A 23,745-nucleotide genomic window follows, 5' to 3' on the forward strand; every position below is an offset into this window, starting at 1 on the left:
AAACGCCATGGAGCACGGTTTTGCTCTGACACACGTGGGATCTCTCTGAGCCAGAACTGACCTGACGGCAACTGGTTACGTTTTTAGGGGGGAACAGGGGTGGTTCAGTGGGAGAATTGTCTGTCGTCTTCCCTTTGGGAGACTTGGATTCAATTTCCAGCCAATGCCCTTCATGTGGAGCCACCACTCGCCTGTCAGGGGAGGCTTCCGTGCTGTTAGGATACTGAACAGGTTTCAGCTGAGTTTGAGACTAAGACAGACCAGGAAGAAAGGCCTGGCAATCTCCCTCTGAAAAGCAGCCAGTGAAAACCCTGGGGATCTCAATGGGCTGATCCTATTCTGCATGTGGTGGCCATGAACTGGGGCAGCCACCAGGACAGCAAACAGCAGAGCATCTGAAGGGTCTCACTGAAGGGATGCGGGTCTCGGCCTTCCGTAGCACAGGGAGAGGGACACTCAGGCTGCTCGGGGGCAGTCGCAGGCCCATTCTGCTCCTAATTGCAGAAGCCCTGCCCCATATTATATCAAACATTAACATTCTTCCACATTATGTATTTTCTTGCTATAAACATCGAGATTTTTTTAACTTTACCTTTTAATTTATTTGCCAATGATTAACTCATTTAATTTACGAGGTAATGCAAATGGTCTGTATTCAACTGCTAACCTGAAGACTGGACAATTCAAACCCACCAACCCAGTGGCTCTGCAGAATGGAGTTCCTGGTGATGGACTTCTGTAAAGATCACGGCCAAGAAAGGTCTAGGGAGCCCAGCTCTGTACTGAAACACAGGGGGTGCCATGAGTCAGACTGGGCCTGGCAGCAACAGGAGGTACTTATATAAAATACTTGCCAAGAGAGAAAATCTAACCTGCACATTAGGTTAGATTAGACTGGTAAACCCGCTGCTGTCGAGTAAGGTCTGACTCATAGCGACCCCACCTTGGGTTTCCGAGGCAGTATCTCTACAGAAGCAGATTGCCCAACCTTCCTTCTGGGGAGTAGCTGGTGGGTTTGAACCACCAGCCTTCAGATTAGCAGTCAGATGCCTTAGGCACTGCTCCACCAGAGCTCCCGATTAGACTGGTAGTGACAGCTAAATTTAACAAATAAGTTGACAGAATGCTACCCTCTGCAGGCATTACACACTTATTCATTGATATGTTTCAGCTTCTTAGTTTTTCCTATTTCATCTATTTTTTTTCCCCCTTGAAATCACAAACATTTTTACAGATCTGTAAATGTTTGTTGACCCTGGTCATCATGCTTTTAGCTGTAGATGATATAATAACCTTCAAAACAAAAACAAACAAACAAACAAAAAGTTGCTGTTGAGTCAATTCCAACTCATGGTGACCCTCATATGTGTCAAATTAGAAATGTGCTCCATAGAGATTTTAATGGCTGAGTCACCAGGCCTTTCTTCTGAGTTACCACTGGGTGGGCCTGAACCATTAACCTTTTGGTTATGAGATGAGCACATTGACTGTGTGCATCATCCAGGGCTCCCATAACAGCCCTTATGGTTGTTTTCATTGGGTGCTGTCGAGTTGATGTCACATGGCGGCTCCGTGTGACAGCATAGTAATGCCCCAGAGGGTTTCCTCGGCTGAAAACTTGACAAGAATAGATCGCCAGGTCTTTACTCCCATGGAGCTACTGGGAGGATTCAAACCACCAACCTTCCAGTTAGCAGCTGAGTGCTCAACCATTGCACCACCAGGGCTCCTTAACAGCCCCTTAAAAAATCCCAGCTGCTATCCAGTTGATTCTGACTCATGACAACTCTCTAGGACACACTGGAACTGCCCCCCAGGGTTTCTAAGGCTGTCATATTTAAGGAAACCAACTGCTTCATCTTTCTCCCGTGGAACAGCTGGTGGGTTCGAACCACTGACCTTTCTGTTAGTAGTTGAGTGCTTTAACCACTGACCACAAAAGCTCCTCAACAGGCCTCGTTGTTGTTGTTGTTATTTGCCGTCGAGTCGGCCCCGACTCATAGCGACCCCTCCTTGGGTTACTGAGGCAGTATCACTACAGAAGTAGGATTGCCCAACCTTCCTTCCGAGGAGTGGCTGGTGGGTTTGAACCGCCAGCCTTCTGGTTAGCAGTCAAGTGCCTTAGGCACTATGCTACAAGAGCTCCTAGAGAACCAAAATTATGTTGAGCCTTGTGCTTGGAGGAACTTCTAAAATGCGTTCTGAGGAAGTGAGTATCCTCCTGTAAGTAGACCAAGAGCTACTTGAGGGAAAAATTAAATCCAGCTCAAAGGACTTAGAATGTGTGAGAGCATTTGAAAAACTTACCCTTCTCTTTTTGTTCTCTCTCTTAGGGCTTTTCTGCTTCATTTTCTTGCTGAACGTTTGCAGTTCATCAGGCCAAGGTATGTGGGTGATAAAGAGAAAAATGGAATGGTTAGTAGAGCTTGCATTTCCATGGATACTTATTTGCCAAGCAGTTGGCTTTTATTCCCAGTTTATCCTACAACATTCTGAAGGTGAGCAGAACAAACGTTCTGGTGGTGTAGTGGTTAAGACATTTGCCTGCTAACCAAAAGCTCAGTGGTTGAAACTCACCAGCCACTCTGCAGAAGAAAGATGGGACAGTCTGCTTCTGTAAAGATTTACAGCCTTGGAAAGCGAATGGGAGTCACTGTGAGTCTGAATCAACGAGGTGGCAGTCTTTACAGAAGCAGATCCACTTTTATTACATTTTACTCCGAAAAAGACCAAACTCTACTGCCAACAAGTCCATCGTTTTTACTACCCACCCCCCTTTCACTGCCCTTTCCCCAACCTGCTGTCTGTGCATGCTATTTGACATGTAAATACAGCTGTCCTATTAGTATTTAATCCTGGAGAGAGGAATGTAGGCATTCTTCTCCCAAAATGGGAACTGGGAGGTGCTTGGATGCACTTTGGCCCTGCAGCTGGGAGCCTCAACTTGGGGAAACCTAGGCTGCTGCTGCTGTTTCCTGTTCTGTTTGTCCCCATCCTGTTTCTTCTGTGAGCAACAAGCACATGTTGACCACGCCATTAGATGTGTCTGGTCTGTGCTCTGTTCCAAATGATCCTTCATAAGAATTTGTGAATCTGAGTACATGACATTAGGAGAAAGATGAAGCAGTCAGCTTTCATAGAGATTGACAGCCTTGGAAACCCTGTGGGGCAGTTCCACTCTGTCCTCTAGGGGCGCTGTGAGTCAGAATCAACTCCATGGCAGTAGGTTTGGTTTGGGTTTTGCTTCTGTAAAGATTGACAGCCTTGGAAACCCTGTGGTGCAGTTCTACTCTGTCCTCTAGGGGCGCTGTGAGTCAGAACTGCCTCCACGGCAGTGGGCGTGGTTTGGACTTTGCTTCTATAAAGACTTACAGCCTTGAACACTCTACAAGGCACTTTTACTCTGTCCTATAGGGTTGCTATGACTGGGAATCACATACATGACAGTGGGTTGGGTTGGACTTAACAACCCTAACAATCTTTTGAGACAGATGCTATTAATATCCTTATTTTACAGATGATAGAGCTGAGACAGAGTAGTTAAGTAACTTGGCTTAGGGGATGCAGCTGGTGAAGTTGTTGTTGATGTTAGGTGCCGTGGAGATAGTTCTGACTCATAGCAACCCATGTACAACAGAACAAAACACTGCCTGACCTCGCTCCATCCTCACTAGCATTGCTTTGCTCAAGCTAATTGTTGCAGCCACTGTATCAACAACCCATCTCATTGACAGTCTTCTTTTTCACTGATGCTCTACTTTATCAAGCATGATGTCCTTCTCCAGGGACTGGTCCCACTGATAACATGTCCACAGTCTGTGAGAAGTCTTGCCATCCTCACTTCTAAGGAGTATTCCAGCTGTACTTCTTTCACGACAGATCTGTTCGTTCTGCTGGTGGTCTGTGGTATATTCAATCTTTTGCCAACACCATAATTCAAAGGCACTGGTTTTCCTTATTCATTGTCCAGCTTTCACATGCATATAAGGTGATTGAAAATACCATGGCTTGGTTCAGGCCCATCATAGTCCATAAGGTAACATGTTTGCTATTTAGCAACATCATGAGAAATGGACAGAAGATTGAAACCATCAAGGATTTCATTTTACAATTAACATCCATGACGCAGCAGTCAAACTGTCAAACGACATACTGCATTGGGCAAATCTGCTGTAAAAGACCTCGTTAAAGTGTTAAAGGGAAAAGATGTCACTTTGAGGACTAAGGGGTGCCTGGCCCCAGCTGGTTAAGTAGAGGAGCTGATTAACCCAGGTGATCTAGCTCTGGAGTGTACGTATGGTCTGAGGCTTCCACGCTAAGCTCTAAATTTCTCGTTCCAAGGTAGGTAATTGCAGGGCAGTGAATTGCTTAATGTGGCCCGTCTTGCCATCATCCTCCATTGTGTGATGTATTGTGATTTACTGATGTCACTTTGAAGACAAGGTGCCCCTAACCCAAGCCATGGTGTTTCCACCCACCTACTATGCCTGTGCGAGCCAGACAATGAAAAAGGAAGACCGAAGAAAAGCTGATGCTAGTGAGTTGTGGTGCTGGCAAAGAATACTGAAAACACCATGGGCTGCCGGAAGAACTAACAAGTCTGTCCTGGAGGAAGTGTACCCAGAATGCTCCTTGGAAGCAAGAATGGCCAGACTTCGTCTCACCTACTTTGGTCTTGTTGTCAGAAGGGACCATCCCCTGGAGAAGGATATCATGCTTGGTAAAGTGGAGGATCAGCAAAAAAGGGGAAAGCCCTCAACAAGGTAGATTGACACAGTGGTTGCAACGATGGGCTCAGGTATAGCAAGGATTGTGAAGCCGGCACAGGACTGGGCAGTGTTTTGTTCTGTTCTACATAGGGCTGCTATGAGTCAGAATTGACTCAACGGTACCTAATAATGTATATGATAATAAGCCATTGTCCTACATGTTGTGATGTATTGTAAATCCCAGTCTCTATGCCAATTTAAAGGAGCTCTGGTGGCATAGTGTCTAAGGCATTTGACTGCTAACCAGAAGGTTGGTTCAAACCCACCAGCCACTCCAAGGAAGTAAGACTGGGCAATCTACTTCTGTAAAGACTTACCACCTCAGAAACCCAAAGGGGGTCACAATGAGTCAGAATCGACTCGATGGCAGTGAGTTTGGTTTGGTTTTATGCCAGTTTAGGGTAGGTTGTGTCTTGAGTCCCACCTTGCTGGAGAGTGTGACTCAAGTCACCACCCTTAGCTTCTTTGAGGGTATATATGTGAGTGTTCTAGGAAGATTCACTCTCTTGCTCCAGTTCTGTGTTTGGTTCATCATTATCTCACCCCTGGACTTGAGACAGCAGCTGTCATCTGACCCACCAATTTGGGTTTGCCAGCCCCTGCAACCACTTGAGTTGGAGGAATCCTCCAGACCTGCCCACAGACCTGGGACTTGCCCGCCTCCCAGCCTCACCACCACGTGAGCTGTTTGCTCAGCAGTTTGTGAGTTCTGTGAGATGTTACAGTGAAAGGAAAATCACAGTGAACTTACAGTGAAGTAGGAGATTACTGAAGAGAGGAGGAGGAGTTGATGTCAGAGATGATGGAGTGGCCAACAGTTTGGAAAACTTGGGCATTTTGGACATCATTAACCTCCACCTCATAGGGAGCAGCCTTGTGCTCATCCTTCTACAAGAAATGATTCAAAGAGTAATATAGCCTCATGGCAACTTATATATATGTAAGTTATATAGATATGGATGCTCTACATAAGTTCCAAGAAGCCCTGGTCATTCAGTGGTAAATTAACCATTTTGGTTAATTTGGTTAATGGTTAAGCCATTAGCCAAGAGGTTGGAAGTCTGAAACCCCCAGCGACTCCATAGGAGAAAGCAGTGGCAGACTGCTTCTGTAAAGATGACCTTGGAACCCTTGGGGGGAGGGGGTTCTACTCCATCACATGGGGTTGCCATGAGTCAGAATCGAGCTGATGGCATTGAGTTTGGTAATGAACACTTCAGCGCTGCTGTTTTGCTACTGCCTGCTGTCAGTTCAACTTGTAGTGACCCCATGTGACAGAGTAGAACTGCTTCATAGGGTTTTCTTGGTTGTAATCTTAATGGAAGCACATTGCCAGTTCTTTCTCCCATGGAGCCTCTGGGTGGGTTAGAACTGCCAGTCTTGCCGTTAACAGTCAAACTCTTTGCACCACCAAGGCTCCTAATACAGGCATGTTGTTGTTGTTGTTACATGCCATCAAGTCAGACCGGACTCATAGCAACCCTTCCTTGGGTTTCCGAGGCAGTATCACTGTGGAAGTAGATTGCCCAACCTTCCTTCTAAGAAGTGGCTGGTGGGTTTGAACCTCCAGCCTTCTGGTTAGCAGTCAAATGCCTTAGGCACTGCACCACCAGAGCTCCTAATACAGGCATAACCAAACCAAAAACCAAACCCACTGCCATTGAGTCGATTCTGACTCATCGCGACCCCATTGAGTTTCCAAGGCGGTACATCTTTATGGAAGCAGGCAGTCTCACCTTTCTCCCATTTTATTGCACTTCACTTTACTGCACTTCGCAGGTATTGTATTTTTTTACAAATTGAAGATTTGTGACAAGGCTGCATCAAGCAAATCTATCAGCATCATTTTTCCAACAGCATGTGCTCACATTGTGTCTCTGTGTCATGTTCTGATAATTCTCACAATATTTAAAACTTTTTCATAGTGCTATTACATACTCATGTATTCATGAGGAACCTGTACATAGGCCAAGAGGGTGCTGTTCGAACCGAATAAAGGGATACTGCATGGTTTAAAATCAGGAAGGGTGTGTGTCAGCATTGTATCCTTTCACCATCTGTTGCAAAAGACCTCTTTAAAGTGCTGAAGATCAAAAATGCCTCCTTGAAAACTAAGATGTACCTAACCCAAGCCATGGTATTTTCAATTGCCTCATATGCATGTGAGAGCTGGATGATGAATAAGGAAGACCAAAGAAGAATTGATATTTTTGAGTTGTGGTAAAGAATTCTGAAAGTACTGTGGACTGCCAGAAGAACTAACAAATCTGTCCTGGAAGAAGTGCAGCCAGAGTGCTCCTTGGAAGTGAGGATGTCCAGACTTCATCTCACCTACTTTAGTCATGTTGTCAGAAGGGACCATTCTCTGGAGAAGGATGTCATGCTTGGTAAAGTGAAGGGTCAATGAAAAAGGGAAAGTCCCTCAATTAGATAGATTGATACAGTGGCTGCAACAATGGGCTCAAGTACAGTAGAGATCATAAGACTGGCACAGGACTGGGCAGTATTTCATTCTGTTATAAATAAGGTCACTATGAGTCAGGGATGACTCGATGGCACCTAACAACAACGATAGTATAAACATAACTTTTATTTGCACCGGGAAAGCAAAAATTGTGTGTGGCTGGCTTTAGTGTGATATTCACTTTACTATCATGGTCTAGAACAGAACTTGCAATATCTCATCGCCACATTTGGGACAAAATCACCTCTCCAGCGAGACTTGTGCTGTCTCTTCAGTGTGGTATGCCTTGCTCCCTATCACTCTCTGGCTCCTTACACTATTATATTGTTCTGTATGGTCCTTTGAATGGCATTTTGCTCTTGTGTCCCTGATGAAAACATAAGTGTTCTTGCTCCCTGAGAGGTTCCACCACGTTAGCACAGAGGCTGACACATACAGAGTCCTCCTTGAATTTTTGTTGCATGAACACCCATATAACAAGATGGCATCGTGGATCAGTGCACCAGTTTGTTGTTGTCAGGTGCCACTGAGTCAGCTCCGACTCATAGCAACCCCATGTACAACAGAACAAAACACTGCCCAGTCCTGTGCCATCCTGATAATCCTAGCTATGCTCATAATACCACCACTCGTCACTACTTTTGACTTGTTAATTCTAATTCACAGATGATGATGGATGCAAGAACTCTATGGCATGCCCATCCAAGTCCATTTGCAACAACATTGTGGGAGGCTACTTTTGCATCTGTAAACCTGGATATGTGTCGAGCAGTGGAGCAAACCAGTTCACTGACCCTACAGTGATCTGCACAGGTGAGTGTTATTTAGGTAAGAACTTTCTAGAAAAAGTGGGTATATATAATATACTCAGAGATTCAACCTAAATTCAACCTAAAGTGGGGTGGGGCAGGGAAGAACCAAGCTCTCCTGATCAAAATGGGGAGACGTGTGGAACAGAACAACAAATTCCCGTGGAATTCAGGCTTTCTGGAGCCAGTGAAACTTGATGAGCCCAGACTTTCTGGAGCTGTTAAAGCATAATGAACCAAAATAATTACTGTGAGATAATCTTTAAACTTTAAATCTTAAACTAACCTTAGCTTAATTAGTAAAGTATGCCTGCCCTGAGCATTGTGCTTTTTGAAAATTTGATCAGTGGGAGATCAAATTGACAACAGTGACTCGAAACATTAAAGGACAAGCTTAGGGGACAATGAGTTTAAGTTTAATGGTGGTAGAATAATTTGGAAAAGGACAGCAAGAATGGCTTCACACAGTGACCCAGAGGGAGCTCATGACCAAGGTCTCAGGGGACATCAAGCTCAATTGGCATAACATACTGCACAAAACCATTGTTCCATATCCTAATTTGGTGAGTAGCAACTGGGATCTTAAGAGCTTGCAAGCAGCCATCTGGATGCAACGATGGGTCTCTCCTCATCCAGAGCAAAGAAGAATGAAGAAAACCAAAGTTGCATAGAAACAATTAGTCCAAAGGACTGTACACCATGTGATCCTCAGCCTATATGACTATGAAACCAGAAGAACTAGATGGTGCCTGGCTACCACTGTCAACTACTTGGAGGGGGATCTATGTAGGAGATCCTGCACTGAGTGGGAACACAAGGTGGAACAAAACTCAAAATCATTTGAAAAAAAAAAGGGGGGGGGGACCAAGTTTGCTGGTCTGATAGAGCCTGGTGGAACCCCTGAGACTATGGCCCCTAGCTGCCCTTCAGGTCTGGAATTGAACCCACTCCTGTGGCTTCCAGCCAAACAAAAGACAGGCATATGAGCTGAACATTTACACTAGGTAGATACACTCCTTGGAGAGAACAATCATGGGAGAATAGAAGGGCTGTGTATGCACAGGGAGACAGCTCCAGGCGCAGGAGTACGTGGGAGGGAAGGACACAGGGAAGAGGTAACTGTGGGGAGGAAGTGGGAAGAGAGCTGTTGCATTGTGGGAAATTGCAGTCAATGTCATGAGACAAAGTGTATGTGAGTGGCTGTATGGAAAGTGAATTTGCTCTGTAAACTTTCACCCAAATCACAATAAAAAGAAAAAAAGAAAAAAAAAATTGCTGCATAACTTGAAGAATAGAACCAGTATCACTGAATTGTGCTTGGAGAAATTGTTGAAATGATGCATCTTTTGCTGTGCATATTTTCACCAAAATAAAAGTAGTAAAATAAATTAAAAGAAAAAACAGCAAATCAATAGGTCTAATACTGGAAACCTACATGTTTTACGTTTGAAAAAAATTTGTGACTATGGAAATTGGTCCTTACATTCTGTCACCAAAGGATCTTTTTTACCTGAATGGTATTCTTTTGGCCTCACTGATGAACTGCAAAAGAGAAATAGGGCTTTCAGGACCTGAGAAGCCCTGGTGGAACAATGGTTAAAGCACTGGACTGTTAACCAAAAGGTCAGGATTCAAACCTACCAGCCACTCTGTATATGAGAGGGAGAGAGATCTTTTCTCTTTCCATAAAGATTACAGCCTTGGAAGTCCTGTGGGGCAGTTCTACTCTGTCCTCTAGGTGTGCTGTGAGTCAGAATCGACTTGATAGCAGAAGGTTTGATTTGGGTTTTTGGCCAGGATTTATGCTCATAGCACTAAGTGGACAGGAAGGTTGGCCAGGGAGATGTGAAGAGGTTTGGCTCAGTTAGGAATATTTTTAAAATACCATATTATTGTGTTTTTGGTGAAGTTCTACACAGCGGTTTAGGTTCCCATCAACCATTTCCACACAAATTGTTCAGTGGCATTGGTTACATTGTTCACAATGCATGAACATTCTTATTAATTCCATTCTGGTGGTTCTGTTTCTATTAATCTAGTTTCCCTGCCCTCTCTTACCTTCTGATCTTTGTTTTAAAGCAATAGTTGACCATTTGGTCTCATACTGATTATTTTTTAAAGGAGGACAGTACTTATGGGTGGTATTCTTTATTTTGTGAGCCAGTCTGTTATGTAGCTAAAAGAAGACCTCAGGGGCTAGTTTTGGTTCTAGGTATAAAGAGTGCCTCAGAGCAATAGTCTCGGGATTCCTCCAGTTTTGAGCAGTCCAGTAAGTTGTCTGTTTTTTCTAAAGAATTTAAGATTCTGGTGGGCTCGGGACCGTAGTCTCAGGGGACATCAAGCACAATTGGCATAACATACTACACAAAACATTGTTCCACCTCCTACTTTGGCGAGTAGTGACTGGGATCTTAAAAGCTTGCAAGCAGGCATCTAGATGCAACGATGGGTCTCTCCTCATCCACAGCAAAGAAGAATGAAGAAAACCAAAGATTCATGGAAACAATTAGTCCTTGTGTCTAGTACACCATGCAATCCTCAGCCTATATGACTATGAGACCAGAAGAACTAGATGGTGCCCAGCTACCACTGTCAACCACTCGGAGGAGGATCTATGTAGGAGATCCTGGGTAGAGAGGGAAAACAATGTGGAACAAAACTCAAAATCATTAATTAAAAAAAAAAAAGGAGACAGGTTTGCTGGTCTGATAGAGCCTGGTGGAACCACTGAGACTATGGTCCCTAGCTGCCCTTCAGGTCTGGAATTGAATCCACACCTATCACTTCCAGCCAAAGAAAAGACAGGCATAAGAGTTGAACATGTCCCTGAGGTAGATACATTCCTTGGAGAGAACAATCATCGGAGAGAGAAGGGCTGTTTATGCACAGGGAGACAGTTCAGGGGGCATGGAGGGATGGACACAGGAAAGAGGTAACTATTGGGAAGAAGTGGGAGGGGAGGTGTTGCACTGGGGTAAACAGCCAATGTCATGAGTCAACCTGTGTGTGAACTGCTGTATAGAAAGTGAATTTGCTCTGTAAACTTTCACCCAAATCACAATTAAAAAAAAAAAAAAAAAAGTGTAACATGCACCTACCATATAACCCAGCAGTTCTACTCCTAGATTTACCCAAGAGAAATAAAAATATATTACACAAAAAGACTTATTAAAAAAAGAAAGAAAGAAAGAATTTGAGACTCTGTTCCACATTGCTCTCCCATTCAGTCAGGACCCATCTATCATGGACCTGATCTGATGGTCATTAGTGGTAGCCAGGCACCATCTAGTTCTTCTGATCTCAAGAGAGATGAGGACAAGCAGGAGTATTTTTAAAATGTTTGGGCTAACAAAAGGAGAGTAAAGTTGGTGGTTCAAACTCACTCAGTGGTGCCACAGAACAAAAGGCCTGGTGATCAGATTCTGTGCAGATCACATCCAGGAAAACCCTACAGAGCAGCTGTACTGTATAACACGTAGGGCAGCCATGAGGTGAGGGCTGACTTGACGGCAGTGAACAACAAAACAAGTTGTGTTTGTCATAATAAATCTCCTCCTTCAGACAGGCTTATCCATTTAAACCAACATTTGATGTTCCTTGGCAGAATTTCCTAGCACAGTTTTCAAAATACAGCTCCCACCAATTTTCATTATTACTGTTTTCCATTTTAGATTTTCAGAACACATGTGTGTATAAATTCATAACCAAATCAACTGCCATTGAGTTGGTTCCAGTTCATGGTTGTCCCATGTGAGTCAGAGCAGAATTGTGCTTCATAGGGTTTTCACGGCTGTAATCTTTATGGTAGCAGTTGTCACACCTTTCTTCTTGGACCCCCTGGGTGTGTTCAAACCATCAACCTTTCAGTTACCAGCTGAGCACATTAACTCTGTACCTGGGCATTAATTTCTTGTTAATGTCCTAGTCATCAGTCTCCTCCATTAGAATGAAAGCTTCATGGAGGAAATGGAAGCTCTATGAGTGACTAAATGTCCTGATTTCTGTGGGATTAGGGGGTTCCTAGGATGCAGGACTTTCTGTTTAAAATTGGAATGAGACGGTCACTCAACTGCCATGTGCCCAGCATGTGGGACTGGTGATGATGGACATGCTATAACAACAGGATGAATAAGAGATTTCATGGTAGTGTGGACCCTGGTACCAATCATTGACTGACTGTTGATCTTTCCCCTGCCACAGATGTGGATGAATGCCAGGACCGCATGCTGTGCCCATCCACGGCCACTTGCAACAACACTGTGGGCGGCTACTTTTGTGTCTGTAGACGTGGATTTGTGTCCACTAATGGGCGGGAGAAGTTTACTGGCAATGGAGCTACTTGCGTAGGTAAGCTGTTGCTGTTAGTTGTCCCTGAGTTGTTTACAACTCACAGAGACCTTATATACAACATTGTCCAGTCCTGCATCGTCCTCACAATGGCCACTACATTCAAGTCCATCTTTGTGGCTACTGTGCCAATCTGTCTCATTGAGGGTCTCCCTTGCCCTTGCTGGCCCTCTGCTTTACCATGACATCCTACTTCAGTGATCGATCCCTCCCGATGTGTCCAAAGCAAGAGTGTGGGACAGTGTTCTATTGTCATCTATAACATTCTCATTGCTCTCAGAAGTAGATCACCAAGTATTTCCTTCTAGTCTGTCTTAGTGTGGAAGCTGTGCAGAAACCTGTCCACACCATGGGAATCCTACTGGTATTTAAATATTGGTGGCATAGCTTCTAGCATAATAGCAACACACAAGCCACCACAGTAAGACAAGCTGACAAGTGGTATGTGTTGTTGTTGTTAGTTAGCTAGTTCCTACTCAGAGCAACCTTATCTCAACCTTATCTACAGCAGAACAAAATACCACCTGGTCCTGCATCATCCTCACAATCTTGGCTGTGCTTCACCCATCACTGCAGCCATGTGTCAATCCAACTCCTTGAGGGTCCTCCCCCTTTATGCTGACCCTCTACCTTACCAAGCATGATTTCCTTCTCCAGGGAATGGTCCCTTCTGACAACAAGACCAAAGTAGGTGAGACGAAGTGTGGCCATTCTCTCTTCTAAGGAGCATTCCAGCTGCACTTCGTCCAGGACTGATTTGTTTATTCTTCAGGCAGTCAATGCTACTACTTTCAGTATTCTTCACCAACACCATAATTCAAAGGCATCAACTCTTCTTCAGTCTTCCTTATTCATTGTCCAGCCTTCACATGCATATGAGTTAATTGCAAATACCATGGCTTGGGTTAGGTGCACCTTACTCTTAAAAGTAACATCTTTGCTCTTTAACACTTTAAAGAGATCCTTTGCAACAGATTTGCCCAATGCAATACTACATCTGATTTCTTGACTACTGCTTCCATGGCTGTTGATTGTGGATCCAAATGAAATGAAATCCCTGACAACTTCAATCTTTTCTCCATTTATCATGATGTTGTTGATTGGCCCAGTTGTGAGGTTTTTTGTTTTCTTTATGTTGAGGTGTAATCCACACTGGAGACTGTAGTCTTTGATCTTCATCAGTAAGTGCTTCAAGTCATCTACATTTTCGACCAAGCAATGTTGTGTCATCTGCATATCACAGATTGTTAATGATTCTTCCTCCAATCCTGATGCCACATTCTTCTTCATAGAGTCCAGCTCCTCAGACTATTTGCTCAGCATACACATTGAATAAATATAGTTAAAGGATACAACCCTGACACACACCCTTCCTGATTTTGAACCATGCAGTGCCCCCTTGTTCTGTTTGAATGACAGCCTCCTTGTCTATGTACAGGTTCTTCATAAGCACAATCAAGTGTTCTGGAATTCCCATTCTTCTCAATATTATCCACAATTTGTTATGATCCACACAGTCAGCTGCCTTGCATGGTCAATAAAACATGGCTAAACATCTTTCTAGTATTCTTTGCTTTCAGCCAAGATCCATCGGACATCAGCAATGATATCCCTCATCCAATGTCCTCTTCTGAATCTAGCTTGAATTTTAGAAAGCTCCCTGCTGCAACCGTTTTTTGGGTTATCTTCAGCAAAATTTTACTTTCATGTGATGTTAATGATATTGTTTGATAATTTCCATATTCTGTTGGATCACCTTTCTTTGGAATGGGCACAAAAATCATCTCTTCCACTTGCTTGGCCAGGTAGCTATCTTTCAAATTTCTTGTCATAAACAAGTGAGCACCTCCAGTGCTACATCTGTTTGCTGAAACATCTCAATGGGCACACTTTCTAGTCTTGTCTTCCAAATACCTTAAAAGTCAATACTGTGTGTTGAATGTTGTGTCACTCTTTAGAATCTAAGCTATCCCTTATCAATAAGTGTTCTAAACACAAGCAGACCAGTTACTGTTGCATGGCTTGCAGCTCAAGGTGACCCCATGTGTGCAGAGTAGAACTGCTCCATGGAGTTTTCAAGGCTGTGACCTTTCAGAAGCAGATTGCCAGGCCTTTCTTCTGAGGTGCCTCTGGCTGTGTTCAAACCATCAACCTTTGAGTTAGTAGCTAAGTATTTAACCAGTTATACCACCCAGGAACCCCACATACTGCCTATATGATCTTATTTTCATCTGCAGCAAACTTGTGTCATCTCCTCTAGCTCTCTTTTCCCTCCTGGTTACTCCTGAATTCTTTATTGGCCTGGCCCATCAAACTTGGAGGCACAATTCCCAGTAACAGTGATGCTCCAGTGGATGTGGGGCAGTTGGCTGAGGCGTCTGAGTTTATAATTGATGGCCACTCTCTTTTTGCCCTCCCAGATATCAATGAATGCCTCATCCCTGGGTCCTGTCCTAAGCACACCAAGTGTCGTAATACCCCGGGAAGTTACAGATGCACCAAGAAACAAGGCTTCTCTTCCAACAGCTCCCAAAGTGAAGGTAATGCCCACATTCCTTGGCCTGTGGTCCCTTCCTCCATGTTCAAATTCAGCAGTGTGTCATCTTCCAGTCTCTGAATCTGACCCCCTGCCTCCATTTAGAAGGACCCTGTGATGACCTTGGGCCCACCTTGGTCATCCAGGATCATGTCCCACTTCAAGTCCTTAACATCTACAAAATTCCCTGTGCCATGTAAGGTACCATATTCACTGAAAGTGGGGATTAGGACATGGACCTCTTTAGGGGGCATTCTTCTGCCTACCACACCTTCCCACCTTTCCTACCAGCTAAAACAACTTTAACAATGTTCTGACTTCAACCCCTAGTAAATGCAGCCAACATGCACTTGGCTTATGGCTCCCTCCTCCATATTTAAAATCAGCAACATCGCATCTCTCTGTTCATTCTTCCATAGTCACATCTCTCTCTGATAAGTACCAGCCAGGGTTATACACTTTAAAGAGTCTGGTGCAACCAGTGAACATGCTTGGCTGCTAAAAGGTTGGTGGTTGGAGTCCACTCAGAGGTGCCTCACAAGAAAGACCTGGCGAATTACTCATGAAAAATCAGCTGCTGAAAACCCTGTGGAGCACAGCTCCACTCTGACACACACAGGGTTGTTGTGAATCTGAGTTTACAGCAACTGGTGTTCTGGTGATTACTTTGGGCCCACCTGGGTAACTCAAGACACTCTCCCAGGTCAAGATTTTTAACCACACCTACAAAGTCCCTTCTGTCATGTAAGGTGACATCTCAGATTCTCAACCTCAACCTCACTGCCGTCAAGTCAGATCCGACTCATAGCAACCCCTCCTTGGGATTCCGAGACAGTGTCTCTACAGAAGTAGATTGCCCACTCTACAGACTCTAGGGGTTCAAAATATTGCAATATCTTACTTCCAACCCCAAAAGTTCATATATCCAAATGATCCTTTTACCCAATTTTAATTCATTTTAATTTTCTCACTGGGGATTAGAATGTGGACCTCTTTACCAAACCTATTTCTGTCAAGTTGATTAGAACTCATAGTGACCCTATAGTATGGAGTAGAACTGCCCCCATAGGGTTTCCAAGGCTGTAATCTTTTCAGAACCACATCTTTCTCCAGTGAAGCAGCTGGTGGGTTTGAACCACTGACATTTTGGTTAGAAGCTGAGTACTTAACCACTGTGCCACCAAGGTTCCTGTGACATCTTTGAGGAATCATTATTCTCCCAGCCACAATTTGATAAAAACAAGAATCACGTTTTTTTTTTTTTTTTTTAACTTTCCATTGAACTCTGAAACTTCCCACAATGTTTTCAGCCTTGTTAAATAGTCCCTGGGTGGCACAGATGGTTAAGTGCTTGACTACTAGCCAACAGGTTGGTGGTTCAAACCCACCCAGTGGTGCCAGAGAAGAAAGGCCTGGCAATCTGCTTAGCATTGACAACCCTATGGATCAGTTCTACTCTTCAGGAGTCAAAATCAACTTGACAGAAACCACCAACATCCTCACTTCTCTGGGGAAATCCAAAGGGACTGAGAACTAGAGTCTGGGGTCCCTCACTGCAAGCATCAGTGGCTGAGAAGCACAAACCCCACTTGGAAAGAAAGGTAGGAAAGGAGTTAGGGAGAGTTTTCCATTTTTTTCAGGTAAAGCCAGAATTTCAGACCTTGCAGAAAACCTTTTTTCCTAAATGTCGCTCATTCTGTTTACAGAAACCAACTCTAATTTCTCAGCCTGGAGCAAATTTCTAACAGTCTGCAAACAGCAGGTGCGTTCTCATATGTATACGTGTGTGTGTGATGTGCAGGACTGGTGTGTGGAAGGGACACCAGCATTACCAAGAAATATTATGGTAGTGATGAGCCTTAAAAAACAAAACACAACACTGAGGCACTGGTGTATCTGAATTGAGTGCCATCAAACTTAATTTAAAACTATATTTTGAATTAAGCTCAGATTTCCATGTCTACTTTTCTAAAGAAATCATTCAGCCTTTTTGTCAAAGTTTTAGTGTTTGAAAAAAAGGCAAAAGTCAGACTTTGTAACGTCAATAAAGGGTTATCTGGTATCTGTGTAGCTGGCCCCAGAGAGGCACTTCAGTCAGAGGGAAGATGAGAAGTAGAACTGATAACGTTCCATGAAGTTGTTGTTGTTGTTGTTGTTGTTAAGTGCCAGCGAGTCAGCTCCAACTCATAGTGACCCTATGCCCAACAGAATAAAACACTGCCCTCTCCTGTGTCGGACTCACAATCCTTGCTGTACCTGAGCCCATCATTGCAGCCACTGTGTCCATCCATCTCGGTGAGGGCCTTCCCCTTTTTCACTGACCCTTCACTTTACCAAGCATGACATCCTTCTCCAGGGAATGGTCCCTTCTGACAACATGACCAAAATAGGTGAGACTAAGTCTGGACACTCTTGCCTCATGAATGTTAGACCTTGTGAATAACTTTGTAGCTAAAATAGGTACACATTAGGTCTTAGCTCACATCCTCACTCCCAAACTACAATTTTACTCTCTGGGACTTTCTGGTGTGTTTCTGTTAGCCCTCTGGAAGTTTAACTAAAGTAGAAACTAAGTTTGTTAGGATAAAAAGACTGATTCTAGATGTACAGGAAATTATCCCCTCACTACTTTTGTAGTGATACTGCCTCGGAAACCCAAGGAGGGGTCGCTATGAGTCGGGCCCACTTGACGGCACATAACAACAACAAGAATATGTTGTTCAACAACTCTCAGTGTGTGAATCCTTAGAATGAACAAGTAAGCTTACTGATAGTATTTAAGTTTGTGGTCCAAGGAATCCTTTGTAACTTTTGTCATGTTTCCGCCTCCTCCCCTTGGTACCTGTAAGTACAAATCCTTTTGTTCACTAAGCCTTTTAAAACCCTCACTGTTCTCCCTCCATTAAACATCTCCTGTGTGTGTCTGTAAATGTCTCCCCATTTTGAAACGACTATTCTTTCAATTAATTTTTATTTTAATTTCTAGCACAGCATCTGTCTAGTTTTTTCCACTAAGCACTCCCTAGACTGGATATGCCTAAATAGAAATCAATGGCTCAAACTGCACCTGAACAAAACAAAGGTTCCACCCTGTCCCCCAAGCACACACAAAGCAAATGATCCCTGTTCTTGCTTCTTGTTCTTGTCATGGGCCATTGAGTGGGCTCCGACTCATAGTGACCCAGTGTACAACAGAATGAAACACTGCGGCCCCTATGTCAGCCTCACAATCCTTGCTGTGGGGGGCGGAGGGGAGAACAAGTAGTTTCCTGATCATTAAAATTTTCCATCCTCTCATAATTTGCATACTTCCTTGATTACTTCAATTTTGAGCAATGAGATACTATTTGAGTAATATATCCTAGCCATGAAGTGGCCGGACTGACAGGTTTTCTCTCCCACAGAGCAGCTGGTGAGTTCAAACTGGCAGCCTTTAAGTCAGCAGCCAAGTCCTTAACCACTGCGCCACCAGAGCTCCTTAAACGGATGCCAGTTGTCTCCAAACAAAATATTGAACTTTATTTACATCATGTGTCCGCTTATGTGTGTTCTAAGTGTCTTTGCTTTTTATGTCAAACTCCAATTGTTGTTGGATGCTGTTGAGTCGATTCCTACTTGTATAGACCCCACGTGACAGAGCAGAACTCCGCACAGGGTTTCCTAGGCTGTACCCTTTATGGAAGCAGACCGCCACTGGTGGGTTTGACCACTGACCTTCTGCGTAGAAGCCGAGTGCTTACCCATCACGTCACCAAAGCTCCTACAAATTGAATAAATGTGTCTAGTTTCGCTGCCTTGCTTTCAGATATGTGCAAGAGTATTTGTCTGTCAGGACTAACTATTTTAGAAAATTTTTATAAATTCAATGCCACCTCTGGATGTCTTTACCTGTTGCTGTTGAGAAGATCCTGACTCATGGCGACCCATGTGTGTCAGAGTACAGCTGCACTCCATAAGGTTTTCACTGGCTGTGATCCTATGTAAATAGGTCTTTCTTCCATGCGCCAGTGGGTGGACTTGAACCTCCAACCTTTTGGTTAGCAGCCAAGTGCACTAACTGTTTGCACCACCCAGAAAAGCCCTATGGAGCTCAGTTCTGGTCTGTAACATACAGAGTCACCATACATTGAATCAACTCAATGACAACAGGGCTCTTGGTGCCTTTAGCCTGGTGAGAAGTGATTAAATCATGTTTATGCTCCTTGTTGACCCACCAAGGATCAGGACAGAAGCAAGATGATTTGCTCTGCTTTCACGAAGCTGATGCCTGGATTTCAACATGGAAATTCCACGCCTCCTTTAAAGGTTTGAAATCCTTTCCCATTTTTGTTGATGTTTTCCCATGTTAGCTGATTTTCCATCTTTTCCCTCCCAGCATCCCCTCTGATGTTGTTGTGTTGGTGGTAGTTGCCATCAAGTTGGCCCCCAACTCAGGGTAACCCCATGTACGACAGAACGGAGTGCTGTCCAGTCCTGCACCACTCCTATGATCCCACATTGTTGGGATCCATTGGGATTTCAGGGGCTGAATTTCAGAAGTCAATTGCCAGACCTTCTTTCCTAGCCCATCTGAATCTGGAAGCTCCCGTGAAACCTGTTCATTTCATAGCAGTGCACCAGCCTCCACCAATAGGCATGTGGTAGCTATGTGTCAGGTGCATCAGCTGGGATTCAAACCCGGGTCTTCCACATGAAAAGTGAGAATTCTACCACAGAACCACCACTGCCTCCAACATCTGAAGAATGGGACAAGTTCTTTCTCCTCTCTATTACCACCTCCAGTCCTTGGAGAAGAACATCATGCCTTGTAAAGTAGAGAGTGAAGAAGAAGACCCTCGATGAGATGGATTGACGTGACGGGTTGAAGCACAGGAACAAGTGTGAGAATGGTGCAAGGCTGGGCAGTGTTTTATTCTGCTGCATATAAGGCCCGTGAGTGGGGACCAAGTTGGCAGCACCCAACAACAATAACATTACCACCTCAGCATAACTGCAAACCCCACATGTAGACTTCCACCTCATTACAATTGGCAATAAAGCCATGTCTTCCCTCTTCCTATCTGTTTTACTGTTATGGTTGTCTAGTGCTGCTCTAACAGAAAACACCACAAGCGGATGGCTTTAACAAACAGCAGTTTATTCTCTTACAGTTTAGGAAGCTAGAAGTCTGAGTTCAAAGTACCAGTTCTAGGGGCTTGGTGAAAGCCCCTTAACTTGGCGCTTCAGCCCTGCCTCTTGCTCCTGGCCCACTGAAGCTGGAGGCTTCTTTTCACTCAGACAGCTGTTGGATGCTGAGGCTGACAAACCCAAGGTTGACAAATAAAATGGCACAGTCCCCAAATTATCAAACACATTGCAGGCCACTGGTTCAAGCCCAGGAACGATCCTAAGATTGGCAGACAACGTGGCAGGCTGCTGAATGAAGACTCGGCTACATGCAGGGTCCAAGTGTGCCCCAAAGCACAGAGACCTTTCTCAATGCTTCTCCTTATATATCGGAAACAGACACCATCCCTAAGGCAGCTACTCAGCTGCTCCAGTAGATTCCACCATGGAGTTGATTGCCAGTCTCATCATGGGGAATAACTACTTCCAGCTGCCCAGCCACTCAATCAGGCCCAGCCAAGCTGACACACAAACTTAACCACCATGCTTAGTAAGTCAGATTGTCTGCCAAACTGATTTTCACCGGAAGAGCATAGTGGAGAACTAACTGGGAAGAGGAAAGGCAGGAATGTTGAGAAGATAAGAGAAAATGAAACGAGATGAAAAGTGGGACAAAACCTAGAACCAAAAAGCTAAACCAAACCAGTTCCATCAAGTCCATTCCAACTCAGGGCAGCCTCATTCACGTGTGTTAGGGCCGAGTAGAACCATACTCCAGAGAGTTGTCAAGGCTGTGGCCTTTCAGAAATGGATTGGCAGGTCTTTCTTCTGAGCTGCCTCTGACTGTGTTTGAACCACCAGCCTTTCCATTGTAGTCAAGCATGTAACCATTTTCACCACCCAGGGACTCCTAAAGTCTATACCAGAAGAATGAGTAAGACTCAATTACTTTGTGATAGACTGAGATGACAGTCTACAGCCTGAGTTTCTTTCTGTTTTGTTTAAATATTTACATTTTTATCCTAAATGTCTCCTTCTGTCACATCCCCTTCTGCTTTTAGGAAATGGAGATAGTTCCAAAGAAAGGTGGTGTTGTAGCTAGGCAGAAATCCCTCCCTGGGTGGTAAACCAGTGAATGTGCTCAGCTGTTAACCAAAGGTTGAAGGTTCAAACCCACTCAGAGGCACCTCAGAAGAAAGGCCTGGCCATCTACTTCTCAAAACTCAGCCATCGAAAAATGTTTGGAACCCTCAAGATCATCTTCAAACTTTAAACCAAAAATTCTCCTGAAATATTCTTTTTTTTTCTTTTTCTTTTTGTGATTTGGGTGAAAGTTTACAGAGCAAATTCACTTTCCATACACCAATTCACATATACTTTGTCTCATGGCATTGACTGTAATTTGCACAATGCAACAGCTCCCCTCTCACTTCCTCCCCATAGTTAGCTCTTCTCTGTGTCCTTCCCTCCATGCTGTCTTGCCCCCTGAGCCATCTCCCTGTGCACACACAGCCCTTCTGTTCTCCCATGATTGTTCTGTCCAAGGAGTGTATCTACCTATTGTAAATGTTCAGCTCATGTGCCTGTCTTTTGTTTGGCTGCAAGCCACAGGAGTGGGTTCAGTTCGAGACCTGATGGGCAGCTAGGGGCTGTAGTCTCAGTGGTTCCATCAGGCTCTATCAGACCAGCAAACCTGGCCCCCCTTTTTTTTTTTCCTAAATAGTCTTAAAAGCAAACAATAGTCTAGCTTGACTAGTAAGAAATGTCTGTCTTGAGGATCGTGCTCTTTAAGAACTGTGTATATGGGATCAAATTTGAAAACAGCAACTCAAAAGGTTAGATAGGACCTTAGGAGGCAGTGAGTCTATGTTCATGGGGGAGGAACAACTCAGAACAGGAAGGTGAGGGTGGTGCACAATTAGAAGGACGTTGTCAGTGTCATTAAGTGCACACGGAGGAAGTGTTGAGCTGGTCTATGTCTTGCACTGTGTATTCTCAACAACAAGCAACAAAATAAATTTTTAAAAGACGACCCTGTGGAGCACAGTTCTATAGCACCACACTTGGGTTGGCCATTAGTTTTACGGTTGTTTTTCTACTTAGACTTTGGGGAAAGGTCTGGAAGACTGAGTTTCCAGTCCCGGGTTCTTTTTCTGTTTTCCTCGGAAAGACTGTCTTCTCACACTTTCCATTTTTTCCCGGCAGGAAATAGCTAATTCTTTTGAGATCCTCACAAACATGACATCCCAGTTGTCTGTGAGAAGCCACATAGCCTCTGCAGCGTCCCTGTATCTTCAGATCATGCAGCTGCTGTCCTACAAATCTGCCCTCAAGCACCCCACAGAGGGGACGCAGAGGGGAGAAGCAGACCTCATAGGTAAGCCCCCTCGCCCTCACGGAGGGGAGAGACAGAGCTTGTAGGTAAGCCCACTCACCATCATTATCTAGACAATTATTTGGCTATAAATGTTTTTAAGAACCTGCTGGTTGGCTAACATTCAAGGACACTGCTGGCATGGAAAGCCTTCTTTTGTTCTCACACTGGCAAGAGTCGCATATATTCTAGACATACAATATAATTTCTCTTTAGAATGAAAAAGGTCTCTGGGTGGTGCAAATGGTTTGCACTCAACTACTAACCTAAAAACTGGCAGTTCAAACCCACCCAGAGACATGACAGAAGAAAGGCCTGGCAATCTACTTCCATAAAGATGGTGGCCAAGAAAGCCCCAAGGAACATAGTTCTACTCTTGCAAACATGGGGTTGCCATGAGTCAGAATAAACTCAATAGCAATGATTTGGGTTTTTTTTTTTTTTTTTTTTTTCTGTTTATTTGTTTCGAATTATAAATTTGTGTTTGATGAGGCTTGACAGGTCATCCATCCTGCTCTTAGATCTAATTTATTTTCAAAGTGAATCTTCAATGACTGTGTATAGTGCCACTTTTAGTCTAAATAAACCCATTGCCATTGCATCAGTGCCAACTCATAGCAACTCTATAGGACAGAGAAAAACTGCCCCAAAAGGGTTTCCAAAGCTGTAATCTTTACAGGAGCAGACTGCCACATCTTTCTCCTGTGGAGTAATCAGTGGGTTTTATCCACTAGCTTTCTGGTTAGCAGCCAAGCGCTTAACCACTGCATCACTAGGTGAGGGAGTGAACCATGTCCATATCTGCAGGGAAAGTATTCTGGGCAAAGGGAATAGACAGTGCAAAGGCCCAGAGGTTAGAACATTCCTGGTGTACTGTGGGACAGCACAGAGACCAGGGTGGCTGAAGCCAGAGGAAGGGAACATGGGAGGAGATAGGCCAAGGAGGTAAGGGGGAGAAAGATGAGACAGGTTGTGCTGAGGTTTTACCCTGAATAGAACAAAAAGCACCCACAAGCATCCATGCACACAGTCTCTCATGATCTGACTTATGTTCTGAAAGGAGCTGTCTGAGGATCAAAACCAATGAAGCATATATGTTGTTGTTGGGTGCCATCAAGTCAGCTCCAACTCACAGTGACCCTATAAACAACAGAACAAAATACTGCCTTGTCCTGCACCAGCCTCACAATCCTTACTATCCCCGAGCCCATTGTTGCAGCCACTGTGTCAGTCCAACCCCCTTTTCATTGACCCTCCACTTTACCAAGCATGATATCCTTCTCTAGGGACTGGTGCCTTCTGACAATATGACCAAAGTTGTTGTTGTTATTAGGTGCTGT

At 44.2% G+C, this 23,745-nt stretch overlaps 1 protein-coding gene across 1 annotated transcript in view; it reads left to right on the forward strand.

The window, feature by feature from the left end:
* Window positions 1-2,194: 2,194 nt before the first annotated feature.
* LOC103211700 (adhesion G protein-coupled receptor E3-like) overlaps window positions 2,195-23,745 on the forward strand; it is a 114,914-nt gene continuing 93,363 nt past the window's right edge. Inside the window, exons 1-7 of the mRNA XM_042783257.1 lie at window positions 2,195-2,223; window positions 2,266-2,384; window positions 7,900-8,046; window positions 14,810-14,929; window positions 16,632-16,687; window positions 19,144-19,230; window positions 22,237-22,408. Of these exons, the coding sequence (XP_042639191.1) occupies window positions 2,195-2,223; window positions 2,266-2,384; window positions 7,900-8,046; window positions 14,810-14,929; window positions 16,632-16,687; window positions 19,144-19,230; window positions 22,237-22,408 (730 nt within the window). The remainder of the gene's footprint in view (window positions 2,224-2,265; window positions 2,385-7,899; window positions 8,047-14,809; window positions 14,930-16,631; window positions 16,688-19,143; window positions 19,231-22,236; window positions 22,409-23,745) is intronic.

Source organism: Orycteropus afer, unplaced genomic scaffold, assembly GCF_000298275.1.
Source record: "Orycteropus afer afer isolate SDZICR_OR568_19922 unplaced genomic scaffold, OryAfe1.0 scaffold00774, whole genome shotgun sequence".
Classification (NCBI taxonomy): domain Eukaryota; kingdom Metazoa; phylum Chordata; class Mammalia; order Tubulidentata; family Orycteropodidae; genus Orycteropus; species Orycteropus afer.